General features: G+C 39.1%; 1 protein-coding gene across 1 annotated transcript in view; it reads left to right on the forward strand.

Moving 5' to 3' along the window:
* lars2 (leucyl-tRNA synthetase 2, mitochondrial) overlaps window positions 1–20,110 on the forward strand; it is a 59,972-nt gene that overhangs the window by 3,774 nt on the left and 36,088 nt on the right. Inside the window, exons 2-7 of the mRNA XM_059507348.1 lie at window positions 238–427; window positions 11,039–11,167; window positions 15,497–15,588; window positions 15,689–15,749; window positions 17,259–17,348; window positions 17,442–17,585. Coding sequence (XP_059363331.1) covers window positions 238–427; window positions 11,039–11,167; window positions 15,497–15,588; window positions 15,689–15,749; window positions 17,259–17,348; window positions 17,442–17,585 — 706 coding nt within the window. The remainder of the gene's footprint in view (window positions 1–237; window positions 428–11,038; window positions 11,168–15,496; window positions 15,589–15,688; window positions 15,750–17,258; window positions 17,349–17,441; window positions 17,586–20,110) is intronic.

Here is a 20,110-nt window from a genome sequence, read left to right on the forward strand (position 1 = left end):
CCAAGGGGACAGGTTTATTCGCACCTTATACGATCTCACATTGCCATAGTTACAGCACAGATCAGTTTGTTTCTCTAACAGAACACAATACACCATATATCTGCCCTCTCAGTTCAAATGAAGGGGCATTCATCATCCTTCCATGCTGCTGTTCTTCTCTTTTTGACTGTGTGTGCACAGCTGTAATCTTGTGATCTTTAGTTTATTGAGCTGAATCTCTAACCGTATGCTCCACAGAGTAATGCTGCTCTCTGTGTGCTCGCGGAGGCCGCTGCTTGATGCCTGTCTGATCAGGCTCAGCGTCCGCGGTCTGTTCAGTGAATCGGGGGTCTGGGAGCGCGACTATAAGGTGGAGACGCGGCGTCGGGTTGAGCAGTGGTGGCACGGCCGCATACAGGAACAGTGGCAGAGAGATGCAGCAGATCAGGTAACTCACTGACTCATGAGGCACAGCAGATGATGCTAATATGCAAAGATGCTCAAAACGCATCAGCTAACGGACAACAGACAATGTTAACCTTTTTTTAATCTAATCATGGAGATCTAAACTTGTATGAATATTTTAGATAACTGATAATCTTCCCCTCCACTGAAGCTGGAGAGGAAAGAGGGGAAACAAATAATATTAACTTAGTTTCTCTTTTGCATTCAAACACTTGGAATTAAGTGAAATCCACTTAAGTCCTCTTAAACAACGAGACTAATGGTGTGCTCAAGTCATGCCAGAAAGATTGCATTTACTAGTTGAAGACACATGAACGCCGCCACACATTAAGCCCCAAGTTTCTGAGTTGGGTTCATGTCACAGAGAAAACACGGTGGATGCAATCTACGCAACATCTGTATTGATGGTAAATTTGTTGAATTTGATCAAATTCTTATTTTTTTGCCATTTACAGTAAGACTAAGCTAAGTTGCATGTAAAACAAATCTGTAGTACTGTAAAATTACGATGCAATACATAATGATTCAATTATCAGCACCTTCATAATGTTATAAAAACAAAAAAGCACAAACACTTGTGATGCACAATCTTTATTCATCATTTTGTAGAAGTTGAGTTATTTATTTATGTTTTTTGTGGAAAAGGTACACTATCATTTTGCACTGATCACAGTGACTTGGGTGCATCTGATATCCGGACTCATAAATACAAACTTCCCAACAAACCACGAGTGCATGAAGCATAGTCAACCGTCAAACATGAAACACTAACATGTCTTTTCCTTTCTCTCAGTAGTACATGAAAAAACCCTTTATTTCAAGATTTAATCTTCCAATTTAGTCCCCTGCAAATAATGCCAGGAACTAAAAATCCACCCATGCAGTTTCAGTTAATGCAATAAAAATGATTCATGAAGTCCTAACAAAAAATGTATTAAGTAAAAATACATATGAGAAGTGGACTGAACACAATGAAACAAAGTTGAAGTTGAAAACGAAGTGATAAGCTCTTTAGCAATTTGCTTTAGTTAAGTAAAATAAGATGAACAAGCAGCAAAAATATTCTTTTTCAATGTGGGTGACATAGACAATTCACTTTTATGAAGCACTTCTAGTGTTTTTTTGACAGGCGTTATCAGTATGAGAGTCTTTGTATGAACAAGAGCAAGGTGAAAATGCATTAAAATTCTCTTTTTAAAGGCGAGACGAGGGTATTTTCTCCCTGCAGCCTGTGCAGTTACAGTACGCCGTGTTTTACTTTGAAGTGTCTCTCCCTTGAGATTTTCATTCAAAGAATCCCTTCCACCTCACTCAGGAAAACCTTTGTATGTGTGAGAAAAGAGACGTCTGGCTTCTGAAGCGTTAATCTTTTACAGAGAAGCGGCTTTTTGTTGGGGTTTGTTGGTTGGTCCCTGTTGGTTTTTAAGCCTTGTAGTTGTGTTCTGTAGGAGAGAGTGGTCTGCTATCATCTCTTCATCACGTCTCTCACTTCATGTGTTTGCTGGAGCTGCATTTATTAATAGAATCATTCAGAGACTGAAATCTCAGTTCTAGATGGATCAGATATTATCCAAACAACCAAGCAGCTCAGAAATGAATCAAATTACAAGCAATTTAATTTAATATCAGTAACATTAGACAATTTGATTTGAAGAAAATGTTTAACTAAAAGACAAAAGTACAGGCCCTGCTTAAATTCATTTAAAAGGGAATGGACTGCTCATCAACATTGTGAATGGAGTAATTGAATCAGAAATGACAAAACAATATGAAACTGTTGACTGTTGTCATTGATTGCAAGCAGGATCAGAAATAATTGAATTTTTTTTTTCATCAAGGGGCAATGTTTACCAACTGGAACTGATTTTCTTACCTCTTTAGTGACAGTGTTCATAATAACCTGTGCTGTCTTGTATGTCAAATACTTAAATTTAATCCACATTTCAGTAAATCAGAATACGAAAGACTGTCACCAATAAAATGTTATCAACATAAACATTTTTATACTGCAGATGTGGAACAGAAGCTTCACAGACTGTTTAACGCTGCTCGAAGGTGGCAAATACAATCGCATAATGTAAACTGCATATTAAAAAAAAAACAATTTGATGCATTTTTGTTAATATTTGCCCCACGACCCTGTTAGTTAAAAGTAATCTGTAATGTTTATTCCAAAATATACTTCATATATGGGTCAATGATGAATAAGAATGTATGTGATAAAGGACAAATGTAGTTTGTAGTAAAACACTTGTCAAGTTATTAAAGGTAGAAATGTATTCTTTATATTAATGTTAGTTTCTTACTGTTTTGAAAAACTTTTACTACAATTTCAAGAAAAGTTTCAATGTATTAAAATGTCATGTGGTGTAACCATTATGGGGTGCAGGATATATATCGGCCGATGATTAATGCACATCTCTTCAGTAAAGCCGGTTCTCTAATCAGCGGTAAATTCCTTCAGGTGTGTGATTTCACATATGTGCCAGAGCATGTGCCAGAGAGGCTCTATGTGAAATCACGCACTTGATGGAATTTACTGCTAATTAGAGAACCTAGAGTCTGGAGGATAGTTACTTGTTGTATGTGTTAAGGGGGTTCGCTTTGTTGTCGTTGAAAGGGGGTTTCCCGAGGTTGCTGTTTGGCTGGAAGTTCAGTAGTCGTTGAAGTGACGTCTTGGGAAGCCCGTGGTTGGGCGTTGGCTGAAGACGCGGAGCTGTGGGCTGGTTGAAGTTTTAGGCGGGCGCTCGAGGTCAGACTCAGAGACACGGCGTTACAAAACTTAATTCAGAACACGAAACTCTCAACAGAAAAGAAAAGAAACTAAAGGAAAAAACCAGAAGTAAAGTTTGACGAGACTAGGTGGTGTTTCTTCTCATCGTGGCTAAGTAGCAGCAGGCCGAAGCACACTGGAACCGCGCTCAAAGAACGCTAACAGTGATGACTAAGAGCATGACTAATAGCAAAAGCTAAAAAGCATAAGCTAAAAGCCAAATTTTATGGTGTCCTGACTATTTAAACTGGCCTTTTGGCAACACCTCAAATGTTGTCTTGACCAATTAGATATTGTCTTCAATATCTCCACCCCCATAGATAAATCATATGTTATCTTATCAAGCATGTGGTCCAAATTTTCCCGCTCTTGCAGGGTATAATTTTGGACATGATTCCTATAACAAGAATGCTACATTTGACAAATAACTTATGGTCAGAAATGTTTCAAGCAAGAAGATTCAAACACACACATACTAAACATGAATATGAATCCTTAAGCAGTTCAATAGTTATTAAAAAGACACACACAATAAGTGATTATAAACATGATAGTCGAATGTGTGGGTTACATATATGATATGGAGTCAAGCAATGGACTGGTATTCGTTTATAAGTCTTTTTGAGTTCGTTTTGGTGCATCTACATCTGTAAAAGACAGTTTCTGTGCCATTCTTTGACATAAGGACGTTTTGTGGAGACCAGAGGTTAAAAGGTTGCCTTAGGAATTTCAGTCTGGTTCTTTTCTTCTAGGTGGGGGAGTCCCTCATTTTGTTACGTATTTGAAAGTGAAAGTGACGTGACATGTAGCCAAGTATGGTGACCCATACTCGGAATTCATGCTCTACATTTAATCCGTCCAAAGTGCGCACACACAGCAGTGAACACACACGCACACCGTGAACACACACCTGGAGCAGTGGGCAGCCATTTATGCTGCGGCGCCCGGGGAGCAGTTGGGAGTTCGGTGCCTTGCTCAAGGGCACCTCAGTAATGGTATTGAGGGTGGAGAGAGCTCTGTACATTCACTGCCCCAGCTACAATTCCTGCTCGCCCGAGACTCGAACTCACAACCTTTGGATTGCAAGTCTGAATCTCTAACCATTACGCCACAACTTAAAGAGTGTTCTGTTCCTTTGTCTGGTGTATTACGTAATTCAGTGTCTCCTGCATTCCCAGTGTCCCCTGCCTTTTTGTTTGTCTGTTTGTTTAAGTTTACTCCTGCATTTCCTCATCTCCTTGCTCCTAGCTCCGAAGGATCGTGACAGAACACTGAACCCGAAACATACAGTAGGCGGTGCCCCTTCTCCCCATTTTTTTAAAGTTAAAGTTTTTTAAAGTTTTTTAAAGTTTTTCTTTTCCCGTTCCCTGTGGGTATTGAAACCTAGCTCAGAGGGACCTTTCATTTGTGGAGTTCACTCAGGAAATCTGCTGGCTTGTCGTTAAGATGACATTGGATGATGCCACGCTTAATTATTTGTTCTAGAATGGGACCAATTACCATCGCTCCGTGGACCTCATTCATATTATGAATGAACGGTCTTGTTGCTATATCTAAACATTTTTTGCTTCGGCTCAGAGAGAACAAAGATGATAGCAAATAAGTAAAGCTAACGTCAGCAGCCATGGCACTGGATGAGCAATCGTTATTATGATCCATGGACAAACAGTCTATATTATTATGCAGGTTGAGATAAAAAAAAATGCAAAACTGCAAATTTGCATTTGTCATCCGACACCGTGACAGCAAATGAACTTTTGAAGCTGGAATAATGAGTGGATTAAGCATTTCAGTTGGCAAGAGAGGAATAACATGGATGGAACTTTCTTGGCAAGGAGAATTGTTTGCATCACAGTCAGGTAACGTTACAAGGGAGAAGACTTCTTACATAAGGTAAGACAAAAAGTAAAAAAAAAAATTATTTAAGTTTAATAACTTTTTTTTGGACTTGTTAATAGCAATTTGCTGTGGAATATGTGCCTTTCCGGTCCAATCGGGTCTGTGTCTTCCCAGCCGGGTTCGGGTCCAGCTTTCAAATAATTGACTGTGCATGTCGGTACCGGGTAGTAAATTTTTTGACATTTCTCGGTTCTGCAAGGGCCCGGGTCCAACTTTCTAAATAATAGACGGGTCCGGGTCAGTTCGGTGAAGCACATTTACGGGTCTCTTTGGGTTCGGGTTCGAATTTTTGGACCCGTGAAGATCTCTAGTACTCAGCAGTTGTCAGGTCTGCTGGGCAATTCACTCCAAAGCCCTCAGCTTACATCAGCTCCCTCACCTCGAACCAAAGGAGAGAATATTAGGAGAAAAAGACTGTCTGACCCCTGAGTCTGCTCCAGTGTTGGGTCCAGCTATCGAGTCTACTCCAGAGTAGTTCCTGAGTTAAGCCCTGAGAGGGCTCCTGTTCGCTAGTTAAGCCCTGAGAGGGCTCCTGTTCCCAAGTCAAGCCCTGAGAGGGCTCTTGTTCCCAAGTCAAGCCCTGAGAGGGCTCTTGTTCCCAAGTCAAGCCCTGAGAGGGCTCTTGTTCCCAAGTCAAGCCCTGAGAGGGCTCTTGTTCCCAAGTCAAGCCCTGAGAGGGCTCTTGTTCCCAAGTCAAGCCCTGAGAGGGCTCTTGTTCCCAAGTCAAGCCCTGAGAGGGCTCTTGTTCCCAAGTCAAGCCCTGAGAGGGCTCTTGTTCCCAAGTCAAGCCCTGAGAGGGCTCTTGTTCCCAAGTCAAGCCCTGAGAGGGCTCTTGTTCCCAAGTCAAGCCCTGAGAGGGCTCTTGTTCCCAAGTCAAGCCCTGAGAGGGCTCTTGTTCCCAAGTCAAGCCCTGAGAGGGCTCTTGTTCCCAAGTCAAGCCCTGAGAGGGCTCTTGTTCCCAAGTCAAGCCCTGAGAGGGCTCTTGTTCCCAAGTCAAGCCCTGAGAGGGCTCTTGTTCCCAAGTCAAGCCCTGAGAGGGCTCTTGTTCCCAAGTCAAGCCCTGAGAGGGCTCTTGTTCCCACGTCAAGCCCTGAGAGGGCTCTTGTTCCCACGTCAAGCCCTGAGAGGGCTCCTGTTCCCACGTCAAGCCCTGAGAGGGCTCCTGTTCCCACGTCAAGCCCTGAGAGGGCTCCTGTTCCCACGTCAAGCCCAGAGAGGGCTCCTGTTCTCACGTCAAGCCCAGAGAGGGCTCCTGTTCTCACGTCAAGCCCAGAGAGGGCTCCTGTTCCCAAGTTAAGCCCAGAGAGGGCTCCTGTTCTCACGTCAAGCCCAGAGAGGGCTCCTGTTCCCAAGTCAAGCCCAGAGAGGACTCCTGTTCTCACGTCAAGCCCAGAGAGGACTCCTGTTCCCAAGTTAAGCCCTGAGAGGGCTCTTGTTCCCAAGTTAAGCCCTGAGAGGGCTCTTGTTCCCAAGTTAAGCCCTGAGAGGGCTCCTGTTCTCACGTCAAGCCCAGAGAGGGCTCCTGTTCTCACGTCAAGCCCAGAGAGGACTCCTGTTCTCACGTCAAGCCCAGAGAGGGCTCTTGTTCCCAAGTTAAGCCCTGAGAGGGCTCTTGTTCCCAAGTTAAGCCCTGAGAGGGCTCTTGTTCCCAAGTTAAGCCCTGAGAGGGCTCTTGTTCTCACGTCAAGCCCTGAGAGGGCTCCTGTTCTCACGTCAAGCCCAGAGATGGCACCTGTTCTCACGTCAAGCCCAGAGAGGGCTCCTGTTCTCACGTCAAGCCCAGAGAGGGCTCCTGTTCTCACGTCAAGCCCAGAGAGGGCTCCTGTTCTCACGTCAAGCCCAGAGAGGGCTCCTGTTCCCAAGTTAAGCCCAGAGAGGACTCCTGTTCTCACGTCAAGCCCAGAGAGGGCTCTGTGGCGAGTGGGGCGGGGCCGAGGGACGTGGGAGCGAGGCCGGTGGAGTGATTGGAGATGAACTACACCTGTTCGACCCGCCGGTCTCGAGGCCCACGGAGGAGATGGAAGGATATAAAACTGGAGCGACGACAGTGAAGGACGAGAGAGGACCAGGCCTGGGCTTTTAGTTGTGTTTTGGTTTTTATTTGAGCGCACCAGTCATCCGTGAGGGGCTGGTGCGCTGTTTTGGGTTTATTTGGAATTATTAAAGTTTCATTTTGATTGTCCGCCGGTTCCAGCCTCCTTCTTCCCGAAGATTACAAAGGTTGTAACTCATTACAGGCTCCTGTTCCCAAGTTAAGCCCAGAGAGGGCTCCTCTTCTCACGTCAAGCCCAGAGAGGGCTCCTGTTCCCACGTCAAGCCCAGAGAGGTCTCCTGTTCCCAAGTCAAGCCGAGATAGGGCTCCTGTTCCCAAAGTTAAGCCCAGAGAAGGCTCCTGTTCCCAAGTTAAGCCCAGAGAGGGCTCCTGTTCCCAAGTTAAGCCCAGAGAGGGCTCCTGCTCCCACGTTAAACCCTGAGAGGGCTCCTCTTCCCAAGTTAAACCCTGAGAGGGCTCCTGTTCCAAAGTTAAACCCTGAGAGGGCTCCTGTTCCAAAGTTAAGCCCAGAGAGGGCTCCTGTTCCCACGTCAAGCCCAGAGAGGGCTCCTGTTCCCACGTCAAGCCCAGAGAGTGCTCCTGTTCCCACGTCAATCCCAGAGAGGGCTCCTTTTCCCAAGTCTGGCCAAGAGAGGGCCCCTTTTCCAAATTATGGCCCAGGGAAGGCCACAGTTACCAAGTTTAGCCCAGGGAGGGCTGATGTTTCTACGTCAGGCCCATGTAGGGCCTCAGAACCCAAAATTACCCCTAAGGAATTTTTTGGTCTGCTCTGCTATGACTTCCTAGTCTGCCTGCTCCACCCTGGGTCCCCGACCTGCCGAGTACCACCATGGAGGCCTTCCATCCCATGGGGACCTGTCCTTATAGACCTCCAGAGTGGTAACCAATGTTCCCTGCCTTTTTGTTTATTAAAATCAGTTTTTTTGAGTTTACTCCTGTGTCTCCTCTTCTCCTTGCTCCTAGCTCTGAAAAATCGTGACACTTTCATACCTCAGACATCTGTGCTGCAGTCCTGTTAGCACACTGTTAGTTTTCTCATTTTCTCACCACACAAAGGGTTTCTTGTACAGTCACTGTGCTTTTCATAGAAAACAAATATGCTTCTCTTGGGCTCTGAATAGATTTTAGTGGGGTCGATACTCTGAAAACTGACCTCAATTGTTTACGCACCGAATTTATCAGAGTTCCTAGATACACCCACCTGAAGACTGATTCACAGGGTAAAGGAAAAAGCTTCTTGAGAGATGCTGTGGAGATGTGCTGTGTATTCTCTCCCAAAATGGGTCTCTGGCTCTTTCAGCTGCTGAATAATTCAGGCATTTTTGACCTGCACTGATTAATGCTTGCCCAGTGCGGCGCGCTTCTTCAAAGCCGTCATGAATCATTAAAACTGCCGCGGAGAGCGTGACTTAATGTATGAGCCTAACTGGGTCTCGCAGGTCAGCAGCCTGCATTTAAACAAGTCATGTGAATGCTTTATATTAGGACTCTGATGCTACCTGATGATATTGAGTTGTAACCTCAAGTTTCCACTACACTAGACAGGATTGCTTGTATTCGACCAGGACGATCTGGTATGAATATTATTACAGTAACTGGCATACCAAATGTACCATTGCATGTTTTGGAGATGCTCTATGAATGGATTATCATGTAAATATATTATAGTAGATGAATATAATTATCATGAACACCATTGTATATATCAAAAATACCACTAATTCCATTGTTACCGCCAAAGTTTTTTTTGTCTTTCCTAAATTTATTTATTATTGTTTTTTATTTATCTGTTTTCCTTTTGGTTAAAATTAGAAAGCATGTTTAATTAATTTAAATAGTGGAACTTCTATAATTTAACTACAATTTATTTAAATAAATAAAGAAATAGAGCCCTATGAAATCGGTTCTATTTTCTCCCAAATTTGATTGAATTTCTCCTGAATTCTGTGTTTTTCATTTTTCTGGATTCTGTTTAATGGTTCAATTAAACTGCATTAATCAAAAATGATGTCTAATCAATTAAAAAAAAAAAATATATATATATATATATATAATTATTATTATTATTATTATTATTATTATTATTATTATTATTATTATTATTATTATTATATATATTTTTTTATTTTTTGAATTTTTTTTATTAAAATTTGTCACAATAAAAGGACCCTATAAAAGGGTTAGTTCCTTGGAAACATTGTGCTGTCTGTTTCTGGATTTATGACTTAATACAAAGTTATAATCAAAAACGGTGGTAAACAATTAAAGGCATTAAACATTAACAATTTTATTCATATTTTAAAAGGAAACCAAAGGAAAACAATTCCTTTAATTTCTTGGAAAACAAAATGCTGCTCCAAAGAGGCTTACTGTTAAAATTGTAAAATTGCTTAATCATGTTATTTATATTACTATTATTATTAGGGATGTCCAGATCCGATCACGTGATCGGAAATCGGGCCCGATTGCGTGGTTTCAGACTCGATCGGAATCGGACGTTACCTCCCGATCAGGACTCGGATATATATATATATATATATATATATATATATATATTCTCATTAATTTTTAACACATCTTTAGTTATGTGGTGGCACAGAGCTGGTGTGAATAAATATAGATTCAAACTCAAAGAGACATGATAGTTTGCGCATGACCTGATATTTAATTCGGACCCAGGATACAGCGAGATGAACATCACAGAGCGCTAAACTCTCATGCAGTGTGTGTTTCATTTATACTCGAAGCCGGAGCGCGCTCTCGCGCTGATATCAGGAAATTCCTAATATGGACAAAAGCGTCCAGCTATGCTGTGGTGCTCACAGGAAAACAGAAACTTATGCAAACACGAAGACATTAATATACGATCACGACAATAAATTGTTCTTCAAGTCATCTCCAGCAGGTGATAAATAAAGTATGAACAATGCAGTGCTGATTGACATAGTACTTATTACAGTATAGAAACTATTCTGCATTATTATGTGATAAACAGTGTTTGTAGTATATGAACAAATCATTATTATTTGTTATTGTCCAGCATTTATAGATTTCTAAGCCAATTAAAAGCTAGAATTTAGAGAAAAAATAAAGTTGCCTATACTACCAGTCAGAAGTTTTTGAACAGTAAGCTTGTTAAGGTTTTTTTTTTTTTGTTAAGAAGTGCCTTCTATTCACCAAGCCTGCATTTATTTGATCCAAAGTACAGCAAAACAGTAAGATTTTGAAATATTTTTACTAGCCTATTTAAAATAGCTGTTTTATATTTGAATATATTTCAAAATGTAATTTATTGAAGATCCTGGATCTGTTTTTTCGCTTTTCTTTATTCTTTTTTTTATGTATTATAGAAGTATCGGATCGGGACTCGGTATCGGCAGATACTCAAAATCAAATGACTCGGACTCGAGGACAAAAAAACCTGATCGGGACATCCCTAATTATTATTATTATACTTTGAGAAATACATTCAGCTGTTCAATACAGCTCAAATAAAGTTTAATCAGAAGAATTTGTGATGGCTTTATAAAACTATAAGCATTACATTCTGTGATAATCAATTTTTTACCAAAAATGCCATTGTTGATGTTGCCATCATTTACTCACACTCACTATCATTCCAAACCTGCATGAGTTTGTTTCTTCTGTTGAACACAAAAGAAGATATTTAAAAATTTAATTTGATCTTCCATTGACGTCTATAGTATTTCTGTCCATGCTATGGAAGTCAATGAGACCGTAAACCATTTCATAATATCTTCATTGTGTTCCACAAAAGAAAGAAAGTCACACAGGTTTGGAACAGCATGAAAAATCTTCTTTCAAGAAGGAAGAAACACAGAATGACTCATTTGCTTTTCCATGTTTAGAGCTCCCGGAAGAAGTTCTACGTCCTCTCCATGTTCCCGTACCCATCGGGTCGGCTGCATATGGGCCACGTGAGGGTTTACACCATCAGCGACACCATCGGCCACTTCCAGAGGATGAGGGGCCATCAGGTCATTTTACTCTTAAAACCGTAATATCAGAACTTACTGCTGTCTGTCAGCAGCACACACATAGTATAATGATTTATCCTCCTGCCTCGTTTTTATATTCAGCCTCCCACACACTCTCTCACCAAAACACGGTCCCATGAATGTAAAAACTGCAGTCAAGGTCTGCTGAAATGACGTGTGCTTTAATTAGGAGGTGTCTGAATAATGGAAATGGTGTGAATGTGCTCTTAATTAGAGCTCAAAGTTTGTCATGTTCAGAATGTGCTCACATCTTTTGAAAACAGCACTTTCTAAAGTGACCACACAAGTCACTTTATGTCTTGGTAACAGTACGTACAGTAATATATAGAAGAGTCATGTTGCTGGAAATACAGCATATTGTTCAGAACCACGAGACAATGCTTATTTTAACACGGGCTCATTGGGAAAACATGCCTCTACCTACATTTTTGTAAAAACATACCTATACATGCAATACACTCCCATTTCCAGCTGAAATGAAATCCTTTTAAACAAATTATTGGTTAATAAAGACTTATTTTCAATCAGAGCACTATGTTATAACCTCAAAACACTTTGAATTTTGGAATAACAAGTCTCCAACAGAAATCTGAGATATTGCCATATCGTTTAATATAAATGTAAAATTGGCCCTGTATATATTTTGTTTGACATGCTTGATAATGTCATCTTGCACGTATTTAAAACAATAATTGTGACGTTGTTAGTTTTGTCTTGGTGGTCATTTGTGGCCGTTTTGTTATATTTCAGGCATTATTGTAGGTGATATGTGTCGCACACCAGAGTCTGTCCTTTCTTCTTACACTCACTCTTTCGGTTTCCCAGTGTATCTGTCTCTGTCTTTGAGTCTTTAAACCATCCCCTCATCCATCTCTGTCCTCTGCGTGACGAATCTCTCTCTGCTCAAAGGCACAGGCAGCATCTGGTGTGTGTTGTAAGCACAGCAGTTAGTGTGTGATGATTTAATGGAGCTTGACGAAGTGCTGCTGTTGATTGAATTGGAATTGACAGTGTTCAGTTTCGAAGGCTTCTGATCGAGTGAGCGACTATCAATCTCACCATGTTGGCTTTGACTTCAACTACAATTTACCCCATGTTTGTTCTTATATGTTTAGAGAACTAGTAAAAGAAAAGGCCTTGCTGTCTCACTGTCTAGTCCGTCGATGGTTTAGCCCATCCTTTAGTGACTTCCCTGCAGATGTCTCAGTGGAGTTGCGGTCAGAAGGGGAAAAAGGTGAAAAATTAAACATTTTATAAATCCGCCTCTCCATCATATGCCATTTTGTTTTAGTGCATTGCACAAATGGATAGCATGTAGATATACATTAACAATGATTGTTGGGATTACGTATATGTACTATTTGTGGTGTCTTAATCCACCTTTAGTGTAGGTTTGGGCATTTATTTTTTATTTAGTTTTTTTTAGATCACGCTGACTTGCGTGTCATGGCTATATAACTTTTTTACATTACATTTATTAGGAGCTTTTATTCAAAGTGACTTACAGTGCATCTCGGGCTATATATAATAAAAAAAATTTTTACCTAACGTGTTCCCTGGGAATCGAACCCACAACCTATTGTCCTGCTAACGCAAATTTCTACCACTGAGCCACAGGAACTAAATTTAGATTTAAATTTAGATTGCTTAGATCCCATTGTTTTGCGTGTCATGGCTATATAAAATTTATAGTTTTTTTATTATATTTTTATTTTGTTTCGTTTAGCTTAGATCACAATGTTTTGCATGTCATTGCTGTATACATTTATAATATGTTTATTTTATAGTTTTTTAAATTATATTTTTATTTTATTTTCGTTTTCTTTAGCTTAGATAACAATGTTTTGCGTGTCATGGCTATATAAATCCATTACATTTTTTTCATAGTTTTGAGATGTAGTTTAATATATAATACATTGAAACTAAACTGAAACAGTTTAAATAAAGCTAGATGTTTGTGCCTCCCTCAGTAAAATCACAGTAAAATCACAGTAATGCTCTTGCAGTTTATATGTATTTTTAATTGCAGTTTTAGCATTGCATTGATGCCAAACCACCAACATGAGAGTTTCCTGCTTTTAGCCAAGGCTTATTCTGTGATGTTTAGATCCTTCACTGGTAGTTATTTATTGATCAGTGAAGGATGAAATCTGACCATCAAATTCATATCCTATAAGAAAAAAAAAAAGTTTCAAATGCTGCATCAAAGAGAAATAGACTGTATAAATAGACTACATATTGGTTTGTTATAATCTGGTGTTGAATTGGTGTTTTTAACACATGCTGAAGAGTGTGGAAAGTGTGAGTGGTGCTGGTTCTTTAGTGTTATGTGGTGACGCTGTGCTCTTTTAGCAGATGTGTTGCAGTCATCAGTCTTCTCAGCTGTCTGGAGCAGGAGTGTCAGAACAAAAATCTCTATAGACAAGGATGCATTTTCATGGCTGTGATTGACACTTGTGTTTGACAGCTCTGTTAATGGCTTTGTTTTCTCCATGTTTCTGTCAAAAAAAGAAAGATTTTACAGTGTTCACTCATGCACATGCTCAGACACACACACACACACACACACACACACACACTGAGAAAAGAAGTTTACCCGTGGATTCTGAAGAAAGTAGACCTGTAGAAACATGGAGATGCTTGGCTCTGGTTCATGGGAGGTTCAGTCATGCTGCAGATGGAGGAAGTGTTATACAACTATCTGCTGCTTTATTCTACTGCTTTTGTTTCTATAACCATCTACGCCATTTACATTTGACAATAGAAAAGCTTTTATCTCCTGGCCATCTCACATAATACCTCAGAAATATATTATTTTAAGTTATTATCATTAGTAAAACTTAACTAAAACCGTACAAATATATGCATTTTTTTGTTTAAAATAAATGTATTAACTTAAATTTTATGAACTTAATTAAAATAAAATAGTATTTATTTATTTTTTTTACTTTATCTCAGCTAGTTGCTAAGCCAACGTTTGAATATTTGAAAACTCAAACTAAATAAACTAAAGCTGATTAAAAACTATATAGACAAATTTTCAAAATGAATAAAAATGACAAAATTCACACACACACGCACACACACACACACACACAACTAAACCGAAAACTACACATGGAAACATTGCCACTAGATAAAGTGCATAAAATATGAACAGCATCCAAGTTAACAAGTTAATTAACATTTTACCAAAGTATTTTCTTATCAACTGAAACGCTGTTGTCTGATATTTCCCAAGCTTGGTGAGTGCAATAATAATAATAATAATAATAATAACAATAATGTATTATATATTTATATTTATTCACACATTTTTATTATTATTATTATTATTATTGAAATATAACTTTTCAGAATCAGTATATATAAAAAATATACTATACTTCAGTGTATATCTGAAACACAATAAAAAAAAAATACATTTTACAATAATTAGCCATAATTAACTGCTTTTTATTTATTTATTGCAGTCTGGCATGATAAAGGTAATAACTTATTTTCTGGTAATTCATTCAATAACTGCTCCAACTGATTCATAAATATTCCAGATTCTCTAAAAAGAGCCACTCATTCTCACCAAGATTGTAGCTTTCTTTAAGAACTAGTGCTCGTTCTATATTTTTTTTATGTTTATACTGTTATGTTTCCAGCCACGTTGTTCTCATAGGAATAGTTTACCCAAAAATGAAAGTTTGCCGAACATTTACCCACTCATCTACTCAATCCAAGATGTAGATGAGTTTGTTTCTTCATCAGATTTGGAGAAATGGAGCATTGTGTCACTTGCTCATTCTGCAGTGAATGGGTGCCGTCAGAATAAGAGTCCAAACAGCTGATAAAAACATCACAATATTCCACAGCACTCCAGTCCATCATGGTTGCATTTTTGAAAGAAACAAATCCATCGTGAAGACGTTTATAACTTCGAACCATTGCTTATACATCCATAATAATGATTTCTTGAATCAGGATTATTAGTTGCAGTTATTATGCGTTATGGAGTCATATTTTGGCCAGAAGCAACGGTGTAAACTTAAAAACGTCTTAATGATGGATTTGTTTCTTGCAAGCATGAATTACATGATGTTTTTATCAGCTGTTTGGACTCTTATTCTGACGGCACCCATTCACTGCAGAGTGAGCAAGTGACACAATGCTACATTTCTCCAAATCTAAAAACAAACTCATCTACATCTCGGACGCCCTGAGGGTGAGTAACGCAGGTTTGTTGGTTGTGTGTTGAATTCGGAAAGAAGAGCCGCGGTGTTTGATGTTACTAACAGCTGGATGTTGTTTGTCTTGCAGGTGTTGAACCCGATGGGCTGGGATGCGTTTGGTCTGCCGGCTGAGAACGCCGCCATCGAACGAGGCCTGGACCCCGAGGACTGGACCAAGAGGTGCGGAGCCGAGGGCGCTTGATGCTTATCCAAACACTCTCAACTACACACATAACCATCCAATCTAATCACCCTGCACGCCTCTCTCTGTGTCTCTCAGTAACATCCAATCCATGCGGAAGCAGCTGGACAGTCTGGGGCTCTGCTTTAATTGGGATCGGGTGAGTGAGAGCCTGCTTTCAACAGAAGGGGGACCTGCTCTTAACTTGTGTCTTGCATCATTGCATCAGTATACTTTCTTATCTCAGACTTGGTGCCAGAGGTTTTTCTCAGACACACACTGTTTCTGCATCAGACGGTCCAGCACAGCTGTGTTTATTACTTCCTTAAAATTGTTACAACAGAATAAAGATCATAAGGTCACACACTTTTTTGAACCATTGTTTTAAATCCGTTTCCTAAGGTCTGATTTCCAGCCCTATACCTCACTATATTGACCATAATGCAATTTGGAGAGGATTGCTGTACTAAAATATTAATGCTTTTAATAATGAACTATAAACTACTATTCACAAGTAGTTAAAAAAATCTGTTCACCAAGGCTGCACTTGTTTGATCAAAGATATAGTAAAACATAAATATGGTGAAATATTATTGCAATTCAAAATCACTGTTTTCTTTGTGAATATGTAGTAAAATGTAATATTTTGATGCACAGCTGTATTTTCAGCATCATTCCTCCAGTCTTCAGTGTCACATGATCTTCAGAAATCAGAATAATATGATGATTCACTTCTTCAAATTTTTGTGGAAGCCATTATGTAATTTGTTTAAGGATTATTTGGCCAACAGAAAGAACAGCATTTATTTGAAATAGAAATTTGGTAACATTTTAACTGACACTTTATATCAATTTAAATGCACCGTTGCTGAATAAAAGTATTATTTTTTTCTTTTTCTTATAAAAATAAAAATCAATCTCAAACTTTTGAAAAGCAATGCATAAAACCCATAGCTAATGAGTGATTAAGATTTCAGTCAGTCATTTTATTTCTCTAGACTGATTGAATGAGGTTACAGAGATCATTATTATTTTGATTGGTTGAAGAGCCTTTAAATGTTACTGTGGACCTTTTTATTATAGACTTCTTTTTTTAAATTAATTATTTTTCATAAATTGACACAAAGTACTCTTTAAAAAAAATAAACAAATAAATAAGCTTTAAAGGCTCATGCAGTGCGATTCAGTGAGACATTGAGGTCAAACTTTATTCAGAGACCCACACTGAGCAAAAATATGCAGTTTGGTGCAGATTCTGATATTCATTTGATGCTTTGTAATGTAAATCAGTGAGATCTTTACCACAACAATATAGCAGATAGTTACATAAAATATATGAGTCATCACTCAATATCTGCCAGTAATGTGTCTTAGTGAGATGAGATTTAACTGATCCAAACATATAATGCAATGCAATGGTGACTGAGAGATGAACACACAAACGTTCCTCAAAAGCCCTGATGATCAGATTTGAGAAGCATTGATTTCTCTATCAAATGATGTCTGGATAATCAAGTGAAGCCTGAAAAGCCAGAGAACGATCTGTACTGTATCTTTGTTGTTTAACCCTGTGTGTGTCGCTGATGGTTTGGATATTTCAGACATTTATGTTCTAAAGTGAAACTTGCCTTCTTTGATTTAAACGTGGTCTTGTCTAATCTTTCGTCAGGAGGTCACTACATGTCTGCCCGATTATTATAAGTGGACTCAGTATCTGTTCATCAAGCTGTTTGAGGCTGGACTGGCCTATCAGAAAGAGGTCAGAACGTCCTCGTCTTCTACTGATATATTATACATACATATATATATTAAGATCGAATGCAGTGAGGTGAAGTGTGCAGGCGTGTTTCAGGCGCTGGTGAACTGGGACCCAGTGGATCAGACGGTTCTGGCAGACGAGCAGGTGGATGAAAGCGGTCGCTCCTGGAGGTCTGGAGCTCGGGTGGAGCAGAAGCTGCTTCAGCAGTGGTTCATCAGAACCACCAACTATGCCAAGGTACCACAGCCTGATACATTTCACCAAGCATAGAAAACCACAACAACGTCCAATTAAAAATGACCTTTTAAAGTAGAAAGATAATATACAATAATCTGTTTATTTATGTTGAAATGTAATGTTTACATTGTAATGAAGCCAGTTCTGAGCTGCTCTGATCAGTCAAACTAATTCATAAATTAGTGAGAATTATGTTTTAGTGAATTATTTTGAATTTAAATGATCATATATATCTATATATATCTATATATATATAAATATATATCTATATCTATATATATATATCTATATCTATATATATATATATTTGTATGGAATTTAAATGGTTTGTTTATATAAAATTAAATTGCACACACACACACACACACACACACACACACACACACACACACACACACACACACACACATATATATATATATATATATATATATATATACAGTCGTGGCCAAAAGTTTTGAGAATTACATAAACATTAGTTTTCAAAAAGTTTGCTGCTAAACTGCTTTTAGATCTTTGTTTCAGTTGTTTCTGTGATGTACTGAAATATAATTACAAGCACTTCATACATTTCAAAGGCTTTTATCAACAATTACATGACATTTATGCAAAGAGTCAGTATTTGCAGTGTTGGCCCTTGTTTTTCAGGACCTCTGTAATTCGACTGGGCATGCTCTCAATCAACTTCTGGGCCAAATCCTGACTAATAGCATCCCATTCTTTCATAATCACTTCTTGGAGTTTGTCAGAATTAGTGGGTTTTTGTTTGTCCACCCGCCTCTTGAGGATTGACCACAAGTTCTCAATGGGATTAAGATCTGGGGAGTTTCCAGGCCATGGACCCAAAATTTCAACATTCTGGTCCCCGAGCCACTTAGCTATCACTTTTGCCTTATGGCACGGTGCTCCATCAAGCTGGAAAATGCATTGTTCTTCACCAAACTGTTGTTGGATTGTTGGAAGAAGTTGCTGTTGGAGGGTGTTTTGGTACCATTCTTTATTCATGGCTGTGTTTTTGGGCAGAATTGTGAGTGAGCCCACTCCCTTGGATGAGAAGCAACCCCACACATGAATGGTGTCAGGATGCTTTACTGTTGGCATGACACAGGACTGATGGTAGCGCTCACCTTTTCTTCTCCGGACAAGCCTTTTTCCAGATGCCCCAAACAATCGGAAAGGGGCTTCATCAGAGAATATGACTCTGCCCCAGTCCTCAGCAGTCCATTCACTATACTTTCTGCAGAAGGTCAATCTGTCCCTGATGTTTTTTTTGGAGAGAAGTGGCTTCTTTGCTGCCCTTCTTGACACCAGGCCATCTTCCAAAAGTCTTGTCCTCACTGTGTGTGCAGATGCGCTCACACCTGCCTGCTGCCATTCCTGAGCAAGCTCTGCACTGGTGGCACTCCGATCCCGCAGCTGAATCCTCTTTAGGAGATGATCCTGGCGCTTGCTGGACTTTCTTGGATGCCCTGAAGCCTTCTTTACAAGAATTGAACCTCTTTCCTTGAAGTTCTTGATGATCCTATAAATTGTTGATTTGGGTGCAATCTTAGTAGCCACAATATCCTTGCCTGTGAAGGCATTTTTATGCAACACAATGATGGCTGCACGCGTTTCTTTGCAGGTCACTATGGTTAACAATGGAAGAACAATGATTTCAAGCATCACCCTCCTTTTAACATGTCAAGTCTGCCATTCTAACCCAATCAGCCTGACATAATGATCTCCAGCCTTGTGCTCGTCAACATTCTCACCTGAGTTAACAAGACGATTACTGAAATGATCTCAGCAGGTCCTTTAATGACAGCAATGAAATGCAGTGGAAAGGTTTTTTTGGGATTAAGTTAATTTTCATGGCAAAGAAGGACTATGCAATTCATCTGATCACTCTTCATAACATTCTGGAGTATATGCAAATTGCTATTATAAAAACTTAAGCAGCAACTTTTCCAATTTCCAATATTTATGTAATTCTCAAAACTTTTGGCCACGACTGTATATATATCTCACACACACACACACACACACACACACACATATATATCAAACACATACACACATATATATTTATATAAATTTAAGAGACCACCTGAACATTTCAGTTTCTCTGGATTTATTAGGTATGAGTTTGAGTAAAATGTTAATATTTGTTTTATTCTAGAAACGAAGGTCTTTAAAAAAAGTATTCTAAATCTCAAATAATAATATTGTTATTTAGGACATTTTCTTTTATAATAAATGTTTTTCCGCCAAATATTGATTTCTTAACCCTTCTGAAGTGAAAACATTAGTATTGTGCTGTCTGATATCGAATGTAAACATGTCTGAAAACATGGCTTCTTTATTTGTTATTTTAACCAATTGCCATTTCATGCACTAAATGACAACATTTACAATTTAGAAGAACAACTAGAATAAAACAACTATAAATTTTTACTCAAACACGTAACTATACATTGTAAACCCAGAGAATTTTCAAGTGGTTTCTTAATTTTTCCATATATATAGATAGATAGATAGATAGA

The sequence above is a fragment of the Carassius carassius genome, chromosome 24, assembly GCF_963082965.1.
Source record: "Carassius carassius chromosome 24, fCarCar2.1, whole genome shotgun sequence".
In the NCBI taxonomy this organism is placed as follows: Eukaryota; Metazoa; Chordata; class Actinopteri; order Cypriniformes; family Cyprinidae; genus Carassius; species Carassius carassius.